This window comes from Mus caroli, unplaced genomic scaffold, assembly GCF_978045245.1.
Source record: "Mus caroli unplaced genomic scaffold, Mus_caroli_1 scaffold_18, whole genome shotgun sequence".
Classification (NCBI taxonomy): Eukaryota; Metazoa; Chordata; class Mammalia; order Rodentia; family Muridae; genus Mus; species Mus caroli.
The window spans coordinates 63349288-63371016 of NW_028227273.1; the positions used below are offsets into that span (position 1 = coordinate 63349288).

General features: G+C 43.9%; 1 protein-coding gene across 3 annotated transcripts in view; it reads left to right on the forward strand.

Annotated features, from left to right (window-relative positions):
- The window catches only part of Btbd9 (BTB domain containing 9), a 351932-nt gene that overhangs the window by 42450 nt on the left and 287753 nt on the right, over positions 1-21729 (forward strand). For all 3 annotated transcript variants that reach the window (XM_021186356.3, XM_021186361.3, XM_021186357.3), the window contains exons 2-6: positions 1390-1601; positions 4061-4424; positions 6158-6422; positions 13615-13834; positions 17223-17342. In XM_021186356.3, the coding sequence (XP_021042015.1) occupies positions 1417-1601; positions 4061-4424; positions 6158-6422; positions 13615-13834; positions 17223-17342 (1154 nt within the window). In that variant the 5' untranslated portion in view covers positions 1390-1416. The remainder of the gene's footprint in view (positions 1-1389; positions 1602-4060; positions 4425-6157; positions 6423-13614; positions 13835-17222; positions 17343-21729) is intronic.

Below are 21729 nucleotides of genomic sequence, written 5' to 3' on the forward strand. Positions count from 1 at the left end.
CTCTCACAGTGCCGAGCCTCAGCTGCTCTGCATGACTCCTTCATGCCTTCAAAACCAGTACCCCCTGGATGACATTATCAAGTCCCTCTGCAGCACGAGGTACAACCTTGGCTATCTCTGGAACACAGCCTCTTTGTGCTCTCAGAAAACACTTCCCAGAAGATGTCCCCTCAATGATGCTGCTCTCTTCTTATCACCGCTAATTTCTTAGCTCCAGCTAACCAGCATCAATAGTCCCAGTAATGCAAAGTTTTCACTTTAGTAGTTTTGGTATCTTGTTAATCATGGCTGATTCTTCAGCCCCAGCTAACCAGAACCACAAAATCTTCACAATCAAACTAGCAATGGCCCTGAGAAAAATCTTTAATCTTCCCTCTGAAATTTCACAAGCCAGGCCTCCATCTTTTGCACTTGCAAATAAAAGATTACAAACAGTTCTAGCTTTCTAAGGCCTTAACTTCCTTTTTGAATGTATTGAACCTTGACCTCTTGATTTTCAATTATTTTTATAGAAGTACCTCAAAATACGATATGCTAACAATCACCATCAACCTGATCATTAGAGGCACAAGTATGAAAGAAAAGCCTTATCATATAGCTCAGGCTAGCCTCGAACTCATAATCTTGCCTTGGTCTCTTGAAAGTGCTGGATTAGACATGTATAGCATCACCAGGATGTGAAGTGGCAATCTAGAGACTATGCCAGATGGGCTCATTTTGGAAGAGAGCTATGACATTCCTCTAAAATTTTATTAATAAAGTAAGTTACCTTTGTGACCACAGAAGATCGTTTTTGTAAATTATTTAAGGTAGCTTCAGATCAAAATCTCTTACATGAAAAGATATTAAATTTACTGTTCATAATTTATGCCTAGATCTGTGCCAGAAAGATGCTGCCGGGGATGTGGGGTGGGGTATACTGTATCCAGCTTTGCTAAACCAGTCTCTGCTGGATGCAGGTATTCTCTGCTCGTTGGGTTTCGTTTCTTTGAGGTGCTGTTTGGCAAAGAGCCAATGTTTCTAGATGGTGATGGCCCCAAGCACTGCTAATTTGTGACTATCCTGGCATTTTTCCTTTCCTAGTGTGAGGAGGCAATGAAGGTCTTTGAGTTAGTGAGAACAGCTTAAGCTGCTGCTTAGAATGAGCAGGTTAATTAAAAAGCAACCTTTGACACTTTGGGCTGAGGTGGGAGGGTCGTGAGTTCTAGGATAATCTGATATACATAGACTTTAAGGCCAGTCTAGACTACACATCAAAAATTGTTTCAAAAAGAAAGTAACTGTAATCAGTACTGATGGCCTTTGGTGGAGAGTTTGGGTGGCTGATAGAATGTGTGGTTTTGTGCGCATGCTCCTCTTGCTCACTAACTCCCACTCCTTCTCTGACAGGCCAGTGACTATCATCTGTTCCACAGGATGAGTAACAGCCACCCTCTTCGCCCCTTTACTGCAGTGGGGGAAATTGATCATGTGCACATTTTGTCTGAGCATATTGGTGCCTTGTTGATTGGTGAAGAATATGGTGATGTCACGTTTGTTGTGGAAAAGAAGCGCTTTCCTGCCCACAGGGTAATTTTAGCAGCGAGGTGCCAATATTTTCGGTAAGTGTATAGTAATAATAATAATTATTATTATTGTTTATATTTAAGTCATGTGGGAAGCAGTGGTGTTTTCTATGAAAAATATGGGACTCAAGTGTACCAAGTGGAATCCAGGGTCTAGATTTGTCACTTCCTGAGAATTCCTCTCTCTTTAGGAACCAGCCTAGAATTTAGGGGCTTAGAAGGCTGTCTGGGACAGACAGCACCAATTAACTCTTTGTGCGTGATGTCTGAAGGACCTTCCTCCAGCTGTGTGTGCTGCTTTTGCCTTCTGCGCACAGTAGATGGAGGGAGTGTGCACTGAGTTCCTGGTGGGTAGGCTTCTTGTTGTGGGTGAGCTGGCTTTCCAGACTGTAAATGAACATGCGTGCGTCTCGGCTTTGGATTACTGCAGCCAGCACCTGTGGCTGACAGAGCTCCCAGGCATGCGGGAATCCACTCAAGGAAACAAGGATTAACTGAGACTGTTTCAGAGTTACATTAGAACTAAAACTAACATATATTATGTTATATAATATATATGTAATATTATACATATATATACATACATATATACACAAGTGCATATTTAATGAATGAAAAAATCCCACTTACAGACAGCTATTTGTTAGCTCCTTAATTTTCCAGGTTATAAAAATTAAACAGAACTCCTTTTCTCTACACTTCATCTAGTGTTTGCTAAGTGGGGATCACCAGTGACTTCTTACCTATGTGATCATTTATCTTTGACCTGACATTACCAAGCCTTTGTCTGTTTACAATAAGAAAGTTGGTACATAGAGTCACAGTTTCACTTGGAGAAATTGGGATGCCTGTGGCTCAGGGAATATTTCATATGTCCTCCAGTGAAAGCTGCATGTGGCCTTGAAAGGAGGGGCGACATCAGAGCAGGCACACCTCGGTGTCACACTCCCCCTCAGTGTGTGCTCCGTAGCTAGAACTACTATAGTTCTATGAACATTTTTACACCTTGTCTTCCTGAACAAATGAAATACTATTGGTGAAACCGGAAGCTCAGAAACCAGCCAGAGCCGGGAGCCCTCCTAAGGGCCGGTTTCTATGGCGCCTGGCCTTGGCCTGGCCATAGGTTCTGGTGCCTGTCCTCCCTCTGCCTTTCCTTTCCCTTTGCCTACTTTTTGTATGAAAGTGCTTTTGAAGGTCCTTCTTTAATTAATAATAGAAATTCTCACCTTTATGTTTATTGTTTCTGAATACTGTATGTTCTCTTGATAAAAGACCTGCATGTGGATGTGATCAGTGTATTCTTTAAAAGAAACCTAGACATTTCCAGAAACATGAAGATGGTATTGAGCTACCAAAACACATTCCCTCACTTACTGACCTTTTTGCTTCTGTGGATATTGATCCTTTGAGGTATTTAGGGGCTCACTTGGGCTAAACCCACTTGATCACCAATGCTCTTAGATTCTCCTTTAGAACCCTGTTCTTGTGCAAAGGAAAGTTAACTGTCAGCAGTTGGGGTTCTGACTGAGCCTTGTCCTAGAGCCTGTCAGTTCCCCACAAGGGCATGATAGCTGTACAAGAGGGGACCTCACAGAGCATCGAGCCCCTTTACTCATTACTGGGAAAGCCGTGGCAGAGCTTTCCTAGAGAGTCCACTGATCTCCATTGATCTTCCCAATGATACATAGCCTACGCAGGACACAGTGTTTCAACCATGTCCATCATGACGTTCTGATTTCCCCAAGGTTTCTGGACTCATTCCTTTATACCCCTAAGGAATTGTGTTTTTCTCTAGCCGTGTCTTAAAAGAATGGTTACTGAGTTGAAGGGTATGTGTGTTTCAGATTTGAATAGGTATATTACTCAGTTGCTTTCCAAAACAGAGGGGCTCACTTCCGTAGTTTTTAGAGCACTGCAGGGCAGAACCCACTTTCTCATTGTTGCGCAGCTGTTAGAGCTTCCATTTGTTTGTCTCCTTGTGCCATGTCGGGGTTTACTTTGTAAACTGCTTATGCACTGGCAATATCTTTATATTAAGGTCATTGTTCTCTCAGAAGATCCCTTCCAACTTTCTGTATGCTCTGGCATTCTCATACTGTCTCATTAGCTCAGTTGTTTGTGGTATTCATTCAAAATGGTTTTTAAAAACGACTTAACTATTTTATTTACATGAGTACACAGTAGGTTTCTTCAGACACGCTAGAAGAGGGCATCCGATCCCATTACAGATGGCTGTGAGCCAACATGTGGTTGTTGGGAATTGAACTCAGGACCTCTAGAAGAGCAGAGCCATCTTTCCAATCCTCAAAATGGTTTTAAAATAATTTTCTTGTTTCCTTTAAAGAACCATTTAAAAGCACTTGCACTTCTGGACCTGGATCTTCGTATCTTTAAGCAGATTTATATCTGTATAGTGTTGGTAACCGTTGTTTCATATATTTTGCAGCAAATCATGCTTGAGGTTTTTCCAACTGTGTTTCTTGTTTGGTGTGCAGAGCATTACTGTATGGCGGGATGCGAGAGTCGCAGCCCGAAGCAGAGATCCCTCTCCAAGACACCACGGCAGAGGCCTTCACGATGCTCCTCAGATACATCTACACAGGGCGGGCGACGCTCACCGATGAGAAGGAGGAGGTGCTGCTGGACTTCCTGAGCCTGGCTCACAAATACGGATTTCCAGAACTGGAGGACTCTACCTCTGAGTATCTCTGCACCATACTGAACATTCAGAATGTCTGTATGACCTTTGATGTTGCCAGTCTCTACTCGCTTCCCAAGTTAACGTGTATGTGCTGCATGTTCATGGACAGAAATGCTCAGGAGGTGCTGGCCAGCGATGGCTTCCTCTCCCTGTCTAAGGTGTGTTCTGCTCTGCCTTCTTGTCCTTAAATGACCATACCACAGTGGTCCAAGAATCAAAACCCTTGCTTTCAAAGCAGTCATCTGGTCCAGCTCGTGCCCCTGACTGCTGGAGCTTTAGATCATACAGCTCTCTCTCATTTGTGTGTGTATATTCCTTTAAAACAATATGCATCTTGATTTGAGTGAACTATACTTTTTAATATATATGTGTGTGTATATATAACATTACTCTGGAGGTCAGTCTGGAGATCTGAGGATTGAGACCATGACAGTGCAGTGCTACTACTGTAAAACAAAAGGCTTTTAATTCTAGGCTTATCTCACTGACTTACAAATGTACATATTCCCAGAGAATACACACATGTATGCATGTGCTCACACATGTAGTTTGTCATCTTTGTTCTTGCTGTTTTATAAAGGATGGCTACAAACTATACCCACTCCTGCATATATACCCAAAGGACTTTAAGTCAACATAGGAGATATACTTGCACATACAGGCTTATTGCTGCGCTGTTTGCAGTAGCTAAAAAATGGAAGCTGTCTGAAGGTCTGTCAGCAGCCACATAATTGATGTGGTGCATAAGCACAGTGGGGTTCACTCAGCCAGAGAGAAGTGAAACAGTAAGGACAGACGAACTGGAAATCCTCACAGGAGGTGAAACAAGCCATCCTCAGAGACAAATGTCATTTGTTGCTCTTATAACGGATATGTGCAGAAATATGCAAATGTAAGGGCGTGGCCATCTTAGTTTGTTTTCTATTGCTCTAATAAAACACCATGACCAAAAGCAGCTTGGGGAGGAAAAGGTTTCTATCAGCGGACAGCTCTCAGGCTACCCTCATCATCACTGGGGGAGTCTGGGAAGGAATGTGCAGGCAGGAACGAAGCCGAGGCCCTGGAGGAGTGCTGGCCACTGGCTGGCTCCCTAAGGCTCGCTCAGCTTGGCTTTTTTTGTTAAACCCAGGACCCATCTGCACAGGGGTGCACTGCCCTCAGTGTGCTGGGCCTCCTCTCACAGCAGCCATTAATCAAGAAAATGCCTCCACAGAGTGTTTACAGGCCAATCTAATGGAGGCATTTCCTCAGTTGGGAGTCCCTCTTCCAGAAGACTGTATAGCTTGTGTTGACACAAGTTAACTAACACAGTAGGGGTAGGCCATGAGCTAGGAAGGGAGTTATATAAAGGGAAGAGGAGATCTTAAGAAAGGAGACTGAGAAAAAAGGTAGGTATGTGTGAGTGTGCGTGTGTGAGTGTGTGTGTGTGTAGGGTAGTGGCATGTGAAGTGGAGCAAAGGAGTGTTACAAGTAAGAACAAAATGTTTGCAAACATCACTTGCTCTGCATTGTAATTTTAAAAACTAACAAGATAAATCTGTTTAAAACAAAAAAAAGACAGGTATAGATGTGTGGGAAAGACCTCATTGCTTTATATAGTGAATGCCTGAGTCTGAATGAAGGGTGCTGTTCTTTTTCTTTTTAAAATTGAATAGCCTGTGTTTTCTAGAACTCACTCTGTATGTAGCCCAGGCTGACCTGAGACCTACAGTAATCCCCCTGTTTCAGCTTTCTGAATGCTGTATTACACAGCTGGAAGTGGAGAAGGGAAAAGCTAGGAAGACTGAAAGCCAAGGGAAGGCTTGCTTTCTGTGGTCCGGTCAGGCTGACTGGCTGTGCATGTGGGTGTGCTCCACGCTGACTTTTTATGGTCCCTTTTTACCCTTTGCAGACAGCACTCCTGAATATCGTCTTAAGAGATTCGTTTGCTGCTCCTGAGAAAGATATATTCTTAGCCTTGTTAAACTGGTGTAAGCACAATGCAAAAGAGAATCATGCTGAAATCATGCAGGCTGTGCGCTTACCTCTAATGAGCCTCACTGAGCTTCTGAACGTCGTGAGGCCGTCAGGACTCTTGTCTCCGGATGCTATTCTTGATGCCATCAAAGTGCGGTCGGAGAGCCGGGATATGGACCTCAACTACAGAGGCATGCTCAGTAAGTACCTGCTCCCCTCCTCACCTAGGACTTTTGTTGGCATCGTACGCTAGTTCTAGCTGCAGAGCTGTGGTGCAGGTCTGCAAAGCATATATGCTGGGCCGAGAGCACAGAGCTCTGCTTCCTGTGGGTGTCTGTCTCTGCCGTCTGTCCCAACAGGATGAGCTGCCACCGACCCAGCACAGCTATTTCCTGTCATTCTGGACACATTCTTTTATATGCTCCTCAGAATGTTCCTAGACACTTCCCTGAAAGGTTGCTTGTCATGTCCTCCTTCCTCCACCAAGCCCTGGTAGATACTGTGTATCAGATTCTTTAGGTAGCACACATAAGTAATGGCTGATGTTAATAACAGTATTTTGATTTTTTCTTGCAAATGAAATAATAGTAATTGACAATTACAAAATGCTTTCTTTTTAAAAGATTTATTTATTTATTTTATGTACATGAGTGCTCAGTCTTCGTACACCAGAAGGAGGGCATCAGATCCCATTACAGATTGTTGTCAGCCACCATGTGGTTGTTGAGAATTGAACTTAGGACCTCTGAAAGAGGTCCACTGAGCCATCTCTCCAGCCCTATAAAATGCTTTTTATGTCATTGTGTTGGAAGGAGATTTGAATCACCATTCAAAGATTTCTATGATCTGGTTTAAACTAGCATGCAGACATTCTATTATGGGGCAGCATAAGCCTTCTGGGTGTACCAAGCTCTTTACTCAGGGTCCCTCAGATACTCAGCTATCTCTCTTAATCTCACCCATCTTCCAAACTGGCATTCACCCAATCACAGTGCCACTCCAGCTAACAGGAGTTTCTTGCCTTCTGCTCAATCATCCCATGGTGGTGCTCTCCTGGGTGATCTGGAAGAATTAAACTGGGTTCAGGAAGACCTGTGAGGAGGGAATTTAATCTGCACAACAGATACAGTGGAGTGATGGCTGAGCAGTGGGGAATAACAGAGGTATTGACTGGGTTCCGGGAAGGAAGATCTTGGTGCTAGCAGGATGTAAAACTGAGGATTACGTTTAGTGTATGTTACCACGGTTTTCTATATTAAGAAGCCAGAAATTCCAAGAGCCTGTTATCTTAGGATAGTGAACAGTACCCGGTGAGCCCCAGCACCATCTACATTCTCAGAGTTAATGAGCAGCAGTGCTCCTGAGAGAAGCTGAGCTTGCTTCTGTGCTATTCGGTTGGAGGGTTTCTGATGTTTGTCAGTTCTGGAGAGGCTTACTGTTCAGGACATTCCTGAAATGCTGATGGGCCCTAAATAGATGACCTCAGCCTGGTCTTATTTCCTGAATTATCAGATCTAGATTTCTTTTCTTTTTTTTTTTTTTTTTTTTTTTTGGTTTTTCGAGACAGGGTTTCTCTGTTTCCTTGGCTGTCCTGGAACTCACTCTGTAGACTAGGCTGGCCTCGAACTCAGAAATCCGCCTGCCTCTGCCTCCCGAGTGCTGGGATTAAAGGCGTGCGCCACCACGCCCGGCTTAGATTTCTTTTCAATTGATAGTAGTTTTGTGGGTGCACATGCATATGTGTGCACAGCATGTTGGAGGCCAGAGGTGAACCTCGGTATTATTCCTTAGGAGTCATCCAACTTGATCTTGAGACACAGGGTCTTTTACAGGGAGCTGGGACATGCTGATTAGGCTGAGTGACGACTGGGCAGCAAACCCCAGGATTTGCCTGACCAGTGCTGGGATGTACAGTTGTGTGCCCTTATACTCAGCCTGTGTGTACACTGGGAACAGGTTTGGGTCCTCACTGCTTGTATGGTAGCCACTTTGTAGACTGAGCTATCATCTCCTCAGTCCCTGGGCCAGGCAAGTTGGATTTTAAGGCCTGAATCAGTCAGTAGCTATATGATCTGGTAATAAATGAATGAGTTCTAGTTTTCTATCTCAGTGTTATTATGAGGATTAACTGAAATAGTTTGTATACATATAAGCTCAGTAACAGACTATTGCTGTCAGTATTGATGTGGTTTCCCCCATCTCTATGTGATTGCGTGACTCATCAGTCACCACATTCTTGTAAACAGTTGCTTCAAACTCTTAGGGTTTGAAGACAGTGTGTTTGTGGGTCAAATGCATTGCTCTTCTAGCTCTACCGTTGGACACACTGAGTGAGCAGCATAGAGCAGTGAGTGAGTGCTGGATGGATTCTGTGGTAAAGCTCCTGGGATGTGGAAGTACATTGCTGGTGTTCAGTCAAAGCTGGGCACAGGGAGGCTCAGAGCACATAGAAGGGAATATGATGTCATGGTCCAAGCCTTGGAGACCTGGGGAAGAACTGGAGAAGCAGAGACAAAAGAACTGAGAGAGCCACGGACGCTAACCAGGAGGGAGCTGTTGAGTGGAGAGGTAGTGGTGTTTCCTGATGCCAGCCAGGCTAGGGGGAGGAGAGTGAGAGACTGTGTGTAAACTGTGGTGAGCCTGTGAATAGCCTAGGGAGTGAAGCCATTGTGTTTGGAAGGGTAATACTCCCAGTGCGTGAGCTATTTGGTTTGGGAAGTGAGATAAAAGGCCATAGAGAAATGATGTAGCTCTTGAGAACACCCTGCAGAGGTCCAGGAAGCAATTAGAGCGCCTTGGCTGGAGTAGGAGGGAAAGGTGAGGCGACAGGATGAGTGTCCTCATTTGGCATCCTCCTAAGTCCCTCCCCTTCTTTCCCATGATTGGCTGATAGGGCCATAGAACTTGATTATTGAAGATGTGGTTGGGTCATAGATGTAGGTTATATTTGGCACTTCATACAGTTAAGGAAGGTTCCTTAGAATTGATTAGCTGGGCAGTCCATGTGTAAGCTGTGAATTCTAGTAATCTCTGAGGTTCTTTCTGAGTGGAGTAGTTGAGGCACTCAGTTCTGGAATGATGTATTTACTGTGATCATTGCTCACAGTGTTGAATTCTTTGTTTAGGAGGAATTCAGGCAGGGATCAAGGAACAGATTGTGAAAGTGTTTGGCAATCATTGAGGGATGGTTGACTAGGAGGGGGGGTCTTATGACTCTTACGGTATTTAAGTAGTAAAATTAATAATAAAAATGCTGAGGAAGCACAGTCCATTCCTAGCAGTTCCTTAAGAGATGTCATCAAACATTGAGAGGATGATTTTAGTGCATTTCCCTAATTGGGAAACAAGGTCTAACACTGATGCAGAACTGTTCCTGGGCCGATGGTTCTAAAGCTAGCTCTGCTTGTTTTGGATCTACTGGCAGAGTCTGTGTGATTGTTTCGTTCTTCCCTGGATAATGTGTGTGTGTGTGTGTATGTGTGTATGTGTGTGTACATTGAGACTTACCAGGAAGCGCAAAGAGGCCTGCATTGACATGAGGGCTTCTTCTTTGAGGTCACTAACATTGGCTTCTGGAAGACTCACCCCTCAGCTGCTTTTCCGGAAGCTTTACTAAATTGCAGATTTTTAAGGGGGCGGGTAATCAAGAAGATGTTTTTGCCCAGTGATTCTGGTTGGTCTCTTTGGAAGATAGATTCCATGAATTTTATGCATATGCAATAAGGGAAAGCAAATTAACTTTTTAATGAAATTACTTTTTTCCTTAGAATATTTGAACTGCCTCTGTTCCATTCCTTTAACATTTAGTTTTTAATCTTATTTCTGGAGATGTTCTGTCTTGAAAGTCAGTGCTTTTCCTAATAATGTCAAGTTATACCTTGTTTTGTTTATCTCATGTTTTAGACTTTGGGGAAGAGAGCAGTAATTTCTTGTTTCTGTATGTTTATAGCAGGCAATATATCATAGATTCTAGCCTCAGAATTTTTTAGTAAAAGTCAGTATGTAAGTTTGTGTGCCTGTGTGTGTTCTAGTTATAGTCTGGGCCTCTGCAACTGTGATGTAATTGTTGGTTACTTGTCTAGTGCTCATTGATTGAGCTCTTTAAAGATAGAGTTGTGTCCTTTTTTGCCTGTGGTCTTCTAGCCTGAGTCAAGATTTAAAATATATACATTGACTAAATGAATCTTTTTCTTGTTTCTAGACTAGAATTTTAAGTCTTTCTCATCTATCACATAAATTCAGTTGTTTAAAGCTCTGTGACTCCCTTTTATCGCTGTGTGTCTCTGGTGTGTGTTTATTTGTGAAGGTGTTTAGTGTCTTTCCTATCGGATGCTGAACATCTGGGGCTGAGTCTAGTATAGTGAGTGGTTTGCACATAGTCAGTTTTGAACACTTGCCTCTAAAAACAAATTGGGTGGGGTCCTGTTTAGCCTCATGCTGTTCCTTGGTAACTTGCCTAAATTTGCCAAGTGAAAGAATTACTTCTGCTGGGCCCAAACTTTGGGACTTGTGCTTCATGAAGCAGGTGTTCGTCCATGATTTCTTGTGTCTCTGAGTGTGTGCTGTGTTGTGTCTCTGAGAATATGTATTGAGTACCAGCATTGAGAAATGTGAAGATTAGGCCTGCAGAGAGTGGGTTAACGGGGAGGTTAAAGCAAGACTAAAACCTTGGGTAGTCGTCGTAATGACAATTAGCTGTAAGGGAGTGTAGTGTGAGCAGGAGGACAGTTAGTAAAAGGCGGAGAAAATGACATAGGTAGTAGAGTTGGGTGAAGAGATTCCAGTGGGCAGAGGCCTGTATTGTATCCAAATAACTCATTATAGATGGCTGGGTCAGGTCTGTGTCCCCACATGATGGTTAGGAATACATCAGAAAACCACAGAATAATTAGCCCCGTGCCTCAGATTGTGTCACGTTGTAACTTGGGTTTAAATTATGACTCTGTCTCTGAGCATGTTTACACAGCCTCTCCTCTTTCTTTGGAGAGTGTTGGTTCTAGGTGTCAGCACTGTGACAAGCCTTCCTTACCTGTGACGCCTCCTGTGTAGATGACTGTCTATGTCTAGACCCCGACACTAACCTCAGCTGTGAGATTAGTGAGGGGAGGGGTTTGAGATAACCTTCCCGACCCCTGTTTCTCCCTTTCTAGTAATTGGTTTTTTACCTTTGTCCTATAGGACTATAAAGCTTAATTTTTTTCTAAATGGCTATAAAATAGCATGAATCACAAGTGTAAAGAAAATTATGATTGCTGTTCAGGATCTTGCTCAGTCCCTGCTGCTGCTTTATAATTTTAAGAGTTCTCTTCATGCATAGAGAGATACAGGTATTAAGAGGACTCATGAAAAAAATAACCCTTACAGTTTGAACATTTTCGTAATTTAAATTTTTCCAGAAATACTTTGCCTTTTAAATTCATTATTGAACTATGGATTTTGAAGGGACAAACCCCCATGGAGCTGTATTTTATCTAGCAGAGCATTCATATTCCAGCTGCCATGGGGGCTCCTCCCCCTGTTGGGATGATCTCAGCCCGGAGTGAAGGATGCTCTCGGGGAATGAACCTGTTGAGAGTGGCTGGAAAGTGCTCGATGGCTCTCAAGAGAAACTTCAAAAGAAAACTTCGACCTGTGATAAACTTTCATTTCTATTTTAGATTTCAGCTATAATCATTTGAAACTCTTGTATCTGGTATATTATTCAGTCTGATAGATTTTAGTACCGAAGGAAGGTGGCTTTAGTTTTCAAGCGTGGAGGCTTGTTAAACGACCCCCTCTATGGTTCAGTCTTAACCTGTGCTGTCAGCGCTGTGGGTGACAGGCCTATCAGAATTTGCTTGTGAAAAAGAAGCAGAGCCTTATACACTCTGGGGTCTGGCATCAGCACTGCTACTTGTTGGGCAGGGAGTCCATTGAGCTCTCGGAGCTTCCTGGTCTCGTCTGTGGTGGCTGCAGTATTATACTGTGCTCTGAGAACCGACTTGAAGGAATTAGTATCTGTAAAGTGCCTACAGCAGTGTCTATGCAGAGTCCAGAGAAGGTTAACAGTTGACACAGAACGTTATGCTGTTCCCACCCCAGCTGCCGGGCACTGCTGTGCTGGGCGGTTTGGCCCACTCACCTCACTCTGTCGCCTTTGCTCTTAGCTCCCAGTGTCCTCTTGTCTTTATTTGAAAACTCTGGCAAAACCTGTTTCCCACCATCTCTGCAATGCTGAATTGTTCCTGTCTGTTCCTTGTGCATCTGAAAAGTCTCATTTTCTTTTCATACTGTGTGGCCGTGTTGTATGTGCACTGTGGGAGCTCGGGATTTAGGTACGTGTTGTAAACCAGAGTAGTTCTCTTACATATGTGTGTAATATAGTAATGCCTGTTTCTTAAAGAACATACTCTATGCTTTGCAAACATCACCTCAGTCTCCATAGAACATCTAGGGGACAGGCATTGTCCTCTTAAGAAATTGCGTTGACATTAAGAAATTGAGATACCCAGCTCAGAGTACAGCCTTGGTTTAACGCCAGTCTCTGAACATGTTTTATGCAGCCTCCGTGGAGAGTGGCAGTTCTAGGAGTCAGCACTGGAGACACCCTCCTGACCTGGGAAGCATTATATGTAGAGAGTACTTCAGAGTCCCAGACATGAATCTCAATGGAGAGAGGATTCTGATGGCAAACCAACAAACACCCAAGGGATGTTTTCTTTTAAATAGAATTTTATTTTCTCAGCTTGGAAATTGATTAATCTTGTCTCTGTGTGACCAACAGTGCCTAACACTGGGGCTTCTCCTCTGTTTGAGCACAGACCTGCTTGCTGTGCCTTATGCTGCCCTCAGTTCGGATGGCAGGTATGGGCCATCCCATAGGCTAGTTTTGTTCAGCGGGTGTTAAATTGAACCTGCTAGCAGGATGAGTTCAGCAGAGGGCACATTTGTCCCGCTGCTTGTGTTTCTAGTATTCTCTGAATTTTTTTTTTTTTTTGGTTTTTTTTTTTTTTTTTTTTTTTGGTTTTTTGAAACAGGGTTTCTCTGTGTAGCCCTGGCTGTCCTGGAACTCACTCTGTAGACCAGGCTGGCCTTGAACTCAGAAATCCGCCTGCCTCTGCCTCCCGAGTGCTGGGATTAAAGGCGTGCACTACCACGCCCGGCTCTAGTATTCTCAGTAATGTTTAGTGTTTGGCTCATTGTGTTAGTGACATTTAGCTGTGGTAGTGACATTCTGATTTGAATGCTGAACGCTATCTTAATCTTAGTGGACAGTGTATATTTTCATTTCCATAGACTTGCCTATGCAGCTTAAAATCAGATACAGGTACTAGAATCAGCTAGAATGCTAGAAGCTCTCCTTTCCCTCATTACCTAGATACCAGACACTTGCTTTTTCTATTCCAACCGTAGTACCTGAAGAAAACATTGCAACTATGAAGTATGGGGCCCAGGTTGTGAAAGGAGAGCTGAAGTCGGCCTTGCTGGATGGTGACACGCAAAACTATGACTTGGATCATGGATTTTCCCGGCACCCCATTGATGATGACTGCCGCTCTGGCATTGAGATCAAGCTTGGCCAGCCGTCCATTATAAACCACATACGTCTACTCCTGTGGGACCGTGACAGCCGGTGAGTCCTTCCTGTCTTGGAGAAGCTCGTGTTGTATTTGCTGGAGAGGAGCTAACTTTTGGTCCTCTGCTTTGGTTCCTCTTCCTTTTTCTCTCTTCACGAGCAGACGGAGGACGTTGATCAAGAGAGGGTTACCGTTGCTGGGATGAACACCATGCCAGAGCAACTTGGTGAGGAAAGGTTCATTTGGCTTACACTTCCACATGAAGTGAATTACTAGTGAATTACTAGATGGGAACTAAAGCAGGGCAGGAACCTGGAGGCAGGAGCTGGTGCAGAGGCCATGGGGGAGTGCTGCTTACTGGCTTGCTCAGCCTGCTTCTTACAGAACCCAGGACCACCAACCCAGGAATGGCCCCACCCACAGTGGACTGGGGGCTCCCCCATCAATCACTAAGAAAACGCCCTACAACTGGATCTGAAGGAGACCTTTTCTCAATTGAGGGTCCCTCTTTTCAGATGACTCTAGCTTGTGTCAAGTGACACAAAGTAGCCAGCACAAAGTTTTAGCAAGGAAATGGCCAGAGAACTGGAAAAAGGACCTTAGATGCTTAGTGATCACGTGCTTTTTTTTTTTTTTTCTTTTTAAAGAGGTTTATTTCTTTCTGTACAAAATTAGTTCTAGAGGAAGAGTTTAAAAGTTAGATTTTTTAAAAAACAAACATATTTTTGACCCTTTTAAATTAAATTTTTTTTTTTATATTTTATTTTGTGTGTTGAATGCCTGCATGAATGTATATGCACCATGTACTCTCAGAGGCCAGAAGGCGGCAGTGGATTCCCTAGGACTGGCTTTTCAGACAGTTGTGGGTCACCATATGTGTGCTGGGAATCAAACTCTGGAAGAGTAGCCTGTTCTCTTATCTCTCCAGCCCCCTTTTTTTCCTCCTATACAAGCACTGAATACGTGTTCATTTTGAAAAATGCAGAAAAGCTCATAGCAGAAAATATAAATGGCTAGTAAATTCATCACCACCCATGATTGAAATCTGTATGTCTCTAACTTGTGTTTGCTGTCTATCTCATATATACAGACAATACAGAATCTTCACATTGCCTCAAAAAATATAGATTGGCTCTACCAGAGATTTGACTTCCTTTTTACATTGTTTTCTTTTGAGGCAGAGTCTCAATAATTTCCCTCGTCTAATCTCAAACTTGCAACCCTGCCCTAAGTTCCCAGATTCTGGAATTACAGATATATGTGCTCCACTGCACCTGGCTTTAATTTCATGTTTTAGTTACTACATTTCAAACATGGCACTAGTTTTGAAATGTTATCTGGCATCCTTGCATATAGGTGAACATTGTTTATTTGGTTCCTTACTAGATATTATGGCTACCTTTAAAACGCACATCGTCCTGTGGCTGAGGTATACAGCTAAGCAGCCTTGGAATAGAATCTCAGCTGTGAGAAGAGTGAGGTGGGCTCCAAGGCCATGGTGCACATTCAGCTTCCCACAGCTCCAAGAGCGAGAGAAAGCTGGGCTTCACTGGGCTTCACCATTTGCAGTGGCAGGAGCACAGGGACAGTGATGAGTAGAATGAATATGGTCTCCAGTGTTGCTCATCCTTAGCCTAGGAGCACCCAACCTGCTGTGCCTTTTTGGATGTGGACCTGTCGGTTCAGTTGTAATAGTGTTACAGCCCGTGCACATGGAAGGAAGAGAGTGTGCCTTGTTGGCACACTGGTGACCATCTTGGCTTTTTTGACCATCTGAGCCCTGCTTGAAGAAATCTTTTTAAGGTGAACGTCAGCGTTTGTGTGTGCGGTGTGCTTGAGATCCCTAGGTGATAGTTCTCTGCTCTGTTTTTATGAAGAATATACTTCACAGGGCTGGAGGGATGCCTCAGTAGTTAGATCACATACTCCCCTTGCAGAGGGCTGGAGTTTGGGTTCCAACACTCATGTTAGGTAGCTCGCAATCGCCTGTAACTCTAGTGCAAGCTAGGAGCTTGGATGCCCTCTTCTGACTTTTTCAGCAGATATGCATGTGCACACATGCCCGAACATACTCTAAAATAAATCTTTTAAAAATGTATTTTCTGATGTCCATCTTGGTGGATATTTGAAGCATAATTGACAGAGGTTGGAGTTAATTCGCGTCTCATTTCCAAGAGTCCCTGGTTAATAGTAACAATTTAATAATAGTATTTGTGTTGTGCTTTCATTGCTTGTGTATGGTAGGCATTCCAAAGGCTTTACATATTTCATTCATCTAATTAATAATGAAATTGGTATCAAAATGATAAAGGGAGAGGTTAGTATGCTTGATCCTGAAAGCGTTGCTTTTTGTTTCCGTGATGTTAATATTTATGGGCCACGCTGTTTTAGCATCTCTATTCCATTCACAGAAGCCTCAGCATTGTCTTGTTCTTTTCTCACACACATTGCTAACATTTGAAGCAAAGGTGAGAAATTCAAAATCTTAAGCCGAAAAGATTCTGATGTGTGGTAGGTAAAATTATATCTCACATTACTGATAACCCAGAGAGGTTCAATAAAAGGTTATAACCAGTTTGAGACTGAGCGATAAAATGAATGGGAGTTGAGGGGACAGCAGAAAATGAGGGGATGACACAAAATAAGCTGACCTTTTCTGGTCACAACTGTGGGCTGCAGGCTGACATTTATGATCACCTAAATCTTCCAAGATTGTTCCTGTTGATATTACAGTACAAGTAATAACTGCATCTCAAATTTAAATTTGGCTCATGACAAGGAAATACAGATTTGTCCAGTGTGGGACCAGCATGTAATGGTCCCGGGCAGCTGACTCGGGGAGGATGATGGGCTGTTTTCATTACCAGCGGTTATTAGCTGGCAAGTCTTAAGTTGCATCCAAAGGAATCAAGCCTTATCTTTTCATCCATGCTGTTGATTTTCCTGCTGCCTGCCTTTAAGAGTGCTCTGCTAGGTCACTGAGAGGTAGCTGGGGGGAAGCTGGCTTCTGTGGGGAACCAGTCCGCCATTCCACTTAGCTTTCCCCACTAAGAAGGGAGGGTCCTCACTCCCCTGCGTCTCTGTTCTCACCCCCACAACTCTCCTCCCACTTTCTCTGCTTCCTTCTTCCTGGCTTTATCAAGCTGCTGATATGGTATGGCCATATCACCTGACAAAGTAGAGAAAAGCAGTTTTACATTTCATTTTGTTCTTAAGCAGTTCATCATTTTATGAGGTAGACAGAGAAGCAGAGAGGAAATTTCAATATGCTGGGTAAATTCTGCAGTAGAGGCTTTTCTTTTACACAGCTTTGGTTATTACTGATTTTGATAATCGTGCCTGTGAAACAGGACATATAATTAGTGAGTTGTACATGGCGGCTCCTTTTCACAGTTACCTGCCGGTTGTCGTGACTCTGGCGCGTGTTTCCTTGTTACTTCACAGGTCTTACTCCTACTTTATTGAAGTGTCCATGGACGAACTTGATTGGATCAGAGTGATCGATCACTCACGTTACCTGTGTCGGTCTTGGCAAAAGTTGTATTTCCCAGCCCGTGTGTGCAGGTGAGTGCTCACCGTAACTCATTTTTGTCTTTATTTAAGGACATTTGGAGTCTGAGAAGGACACTGCTCTCAAAACAAAACAAAAACCCAAAATAACAATAAAAGACTAGAAAACAAGACCTAGAACAAAAACCAGTAGAGGGAGTCAGCTACCCGAGTGTGTGGCATGCACTGTGGAACTGTCCTGTTTTGTGCCATGTTTTCTTGTGGACATGTGAAGCCTGTGACGAAACAGGTAAAGCTTGGGAGGTAGAAGTGCCCTTTGCACTCACTGGTGTCTACACAGAGAAAGCAGTTCTGGCTGGAGAGAGGGAAGATTGCTCTGAAGGCTTCCTGGTGGTTCCCAGAGCCAGCAGGAGCCCTGGTTGCTCAGGTCCGGGTCCATGTTGACATACTTGGGCCTTTCCCACGTAGGAGGGTGGTGATGCGGCAGGGCTGGCTCGGCTGGCAGGCTTTTCGCTCACACCTTCCCAGCTCAGGACCAGTGGGTCCTGCTATTTGACAGCCTCAAGTAAGGCTGTTTTAGAGAACATTGAAAGGTTACTCTGCTGACAGTTTATGTTCTTCTTTAGGTCAAACCCTAATCTAAGCATCCTCTAGTCCTGCAGGACAGGTATGACCCTGGGAGCTGGAAAAGGTGGTTGAGGTACCCGAAGGTCACCCAGGTTTATTTTCCCTCTGGAGAAGTGCCCTTGGATAATTTCTAAGGCGAGAGACAGGTTAAAGGCAGAAAATGGGCTCCTTAGTGAGGTGTGGAGAGAAGAGAAATGGTGGGTACAAACAGGGAGAATGAGGAGCTGGCCCCTGTTCATCAGCACCCCCACAGCAGCCCCCCATGCCAGATGGCATCCACCTTAACTTTTAGCTGTGACTGACATGGAGTGAGTGGGTGAGCATGTTCCCTGGTCAGGAGACACCTCTGAACTCATGGTTAACATAGAACAAGATTTTCACAGAACCCTTTAGTCACTAGGATAGTAAAAAATATTGCCTACATTTTTATTATGGGTGTTGACTGGACACAATATTGTTACCCAGTGATCCTCTTCTCTGAAAATGAAGAAAATCAATTTCATTTCCCCAAAGAGGAACTAAAGTGTCTCGTCTGGCAGTTGCTCTTTTACCCACAGGAGTTTTGAATGGATTAAAATAAGAGGGACAAGAAATTGAGTGAAGATTCCATGTCTCAGGGCTGCTTGTGGAACGAGAGGGACCTGTTATGGGAAGAAAGAGAAGGAGGAAGAGGAGGAGGAGGAGGAGATGATGATGATGATGATGATGGAGTCTTCACTGACTCAGGTTATAATGGTTGCAGCAGATTGAAAAATCAGCAGTGTGTGAGTGTAAGCATTTGGCCTAGGTGGCAGCACAGTGCATTTGTGTGTCATTAGAGGCAATAGGAACGTGACTCCTGAGCAGATCCTCATGATTCCAGCTGTGCTTTCTCCCTCAAAACTCCAGGCAGAGGGAGGGAGAGACCTGCCTTCAGTCGGGGTCTCAGCCAGAGGGAGAGACCTGCCTTCAGTCGGGGTCTCCAGCTTTAGAACCAGGCTTTCCCTTGGGCACTCATACCCTCCCCTCCCCTCCCCTCCCCTCTCCTCTCTTTTCTCTTTTCCTTTTCTTTCCCCTCCCTCCCTCTCTTCCTTCATTTCTTCCTTTCTAAAAGTCTCCTCCGTGGACCTGACTTTGACAGGGTCATTTTGTGCTCTGCTTTTGTTTTAGTCCATGTCGTAGTTGCTGTAGCAAACATTCGGCCAAATACCACTTAGAGAAGAAAGCTTCAAAGAAAGCCCATGAGAAGCTGCAGCCAGGCATGGTTCTAGAGGAGCAGGAGCTGAGAGCTCACCCCTTTTTCCACAGGCATGAGGCTTATGCATGCATGCATGTAGGAACTCAGTTCTGCATGGGAAAGCCCAAAGCCCTGAGAGATGGTGGGGATGAGAGGAGGGAGGGGCCTCAGGATCAGCATCAGTTAGAAAGCTTTAAAGACCACGAGCATTTTAGTTTTTTGAGACAGGGTTTCTCTGTGCAGCCCTGGCTGTCCTGGAACTCACTCTGTAGACCAGGCTGGCCTCAAACTCAGAAATCCTCCTGCCTCTGCCTCCCAAGGGCTGGGATTAAAGGCATGCGCCACCATGCCCAGCAGCGAGGACGAGCATTTTAACATGTCTCCTGCATTGCTTCATAAATCGTTTGTCAGCTTAGGTGTTTGTTCTAACAGCAGTTTAAAATAAATCTAAGAATTAGACCTTACTTGACTATCCAAGGATGCTTTGGTTTCCCTTCATAATCATTTATTGACTGCTTAAACAATGTTCTAAATGACCTTCTTGTAGGTACTTCACTCTGCAAATCCTTCCTTAGTGTGTAAGGTTTAATTTTTCTTGTGTTAGTTAATTTGTGTATTTGTACATATGTTACCTTTGTTGTTTAGTGTCTTTTGTGTTGCTTTGGTTTCCCTCAGAGTAAAATTACAAGCTTTTAGAGGCATAGAGTATGGGTTCTAAGTCTTAGGATTGTCAGACAGCACTCAGACTGTGACACTGTGCTAGGCGGCCACTCTGTACCCAGTGCAGGTTCATGGTGTAAGGCGCTGACTGACGGTGAGAGATGAAGTCTGCATTGCCTTGAACATTCACTGTCCATCTGAGCAGAGCAGTCGTTAAGAGGGTCTGAGTGGTGGCAGACTCCCTGAGCTGGCAAACAGCTCTACATTTTTAGGGCTTGTTTTCTGTAGGAAACTGAAATTTGAGGTTCATGTTGAAGGTTCTTAATGCTTTGTATGGATGGCAGATTTCATCTGTTAAATTGAAAAAAGTGGTGTTTTATCAATCATGGGATGGGGCATGGGAGATTTGACCTACACCTCTTCCTGAGACTAGATCAGTCAGTCAGCATTGTGGCTGGAACCTGTGCTGCAGATGGCGCTCACCCCAACCCTGGCTTCAGTTCACACCCTTGGTGTGGTGAATCTGTGCCTCACTGAGCATGCTGCCTTCACCAAAAAGGAGCAGGAGCCTCACTCTGTGAGCTTGATAGTTACTGAGCAGGAAGGCTGCTTGTTTCCTACAGAGCAGACTTTTTTTTTTAATCACCCTTCGAGAATCTGAGCTGTTGTTTGATCTTCAGAGAAGGTTGGCATCTTTGGCACATTGGCTTTTATTAAGATGCCACTGTGCCTTTTCCTAGCAGCCAAGCCTGTGAGTGCTTTCCTGTACTGTCCTGAGCCTGCCACAAACAGTATCTTAATAACTAATAACTAATGGCTTGCTCATTTTTGAATGTTTACAGCAGGTTTTGTATATTTTTGGTTCTGAGAAAACACATAACACTAGGTCTGACATGCTTCTGCCTGTGCGGGGTAACCCTGGCAGCGTCCGCCTGGCATGGTGGTGGGTGGCGTCTCCTGGCAGTAAGGAAGCGTCAGCCTCACACCACAGTTATCACTTCAGTGATGATGAGTGGAAGGAAGTGACTGACCTTTCTGAACCCTTGCCAGGAGTGTGTGAGTGTGTGTGTGTGTGTGTGTGTGTGTGGTGCTGTTCTATGTGCACCAAAGTTTGACTAACACCAGCTCCTCTTACTTTAACCCTCAGCTGGAGATGAAGAAAAGCGACTTGTAGTTTATTTGTGTGCATCTTCATCCTCAGACCAACCCTCATTGTGTCACTTGTAAGAACTTTGCACTGATAAAGACCTCTCTCTCTCTCTCTCTCTCTCTGTGTCTCTCTCTCTCTCTTCCCCCCTCTCTCTTTGTGTGTGTGTTTGTGTGTGTTATGTGAATTGATACTGCATTTTAGTGTTATATTGATGCTTTATGAAAATAAAATTTTAATTTTTAAAAACCAGTCACCTCTGTCAGTGTTTTGAAATTCTTTTTACTTTTATATCCTGCTTAGGAAAGTGGGCTAATGCTAAAGAATCCCAGTGCTACAGAATGCTACATCTGTTTCTACTCCTTTAGAAACTCTTTGAAATCACACGTTGAATTCAGGCAGACTGTGGTGGGCTAGGTTGGGACAGTTGACTTAGGAGTGTCGTATAATAGTGATCCCACCCCTGATGAGACGTTTCTTGTTTCTCGTAGCAGGCACTTGATTCTCTACCAATGCTTCCCTTTGATGGCCGTTGCTTGTTTGAATAACTACTGTTTTCTTTCCCTCCTTATTCCCATTTTCTTAGAGCAAGAAATTATTATGTGTCAAGTATGTCACAGAAAAAGGAAGGGGTGTTGCGGAACATTTGCCAGTCTGTCTTCTAGTCTCAGGGGTTACATTAGAGGCCTTCGGTGATGATAAATACCTCACTAGAGGGGCTCTGTTTTTACTCAGAACAGGGATTTAGGCATGCTTCCCTAGCCCAGGAAAGAAAATTGTATTTGTTCGTT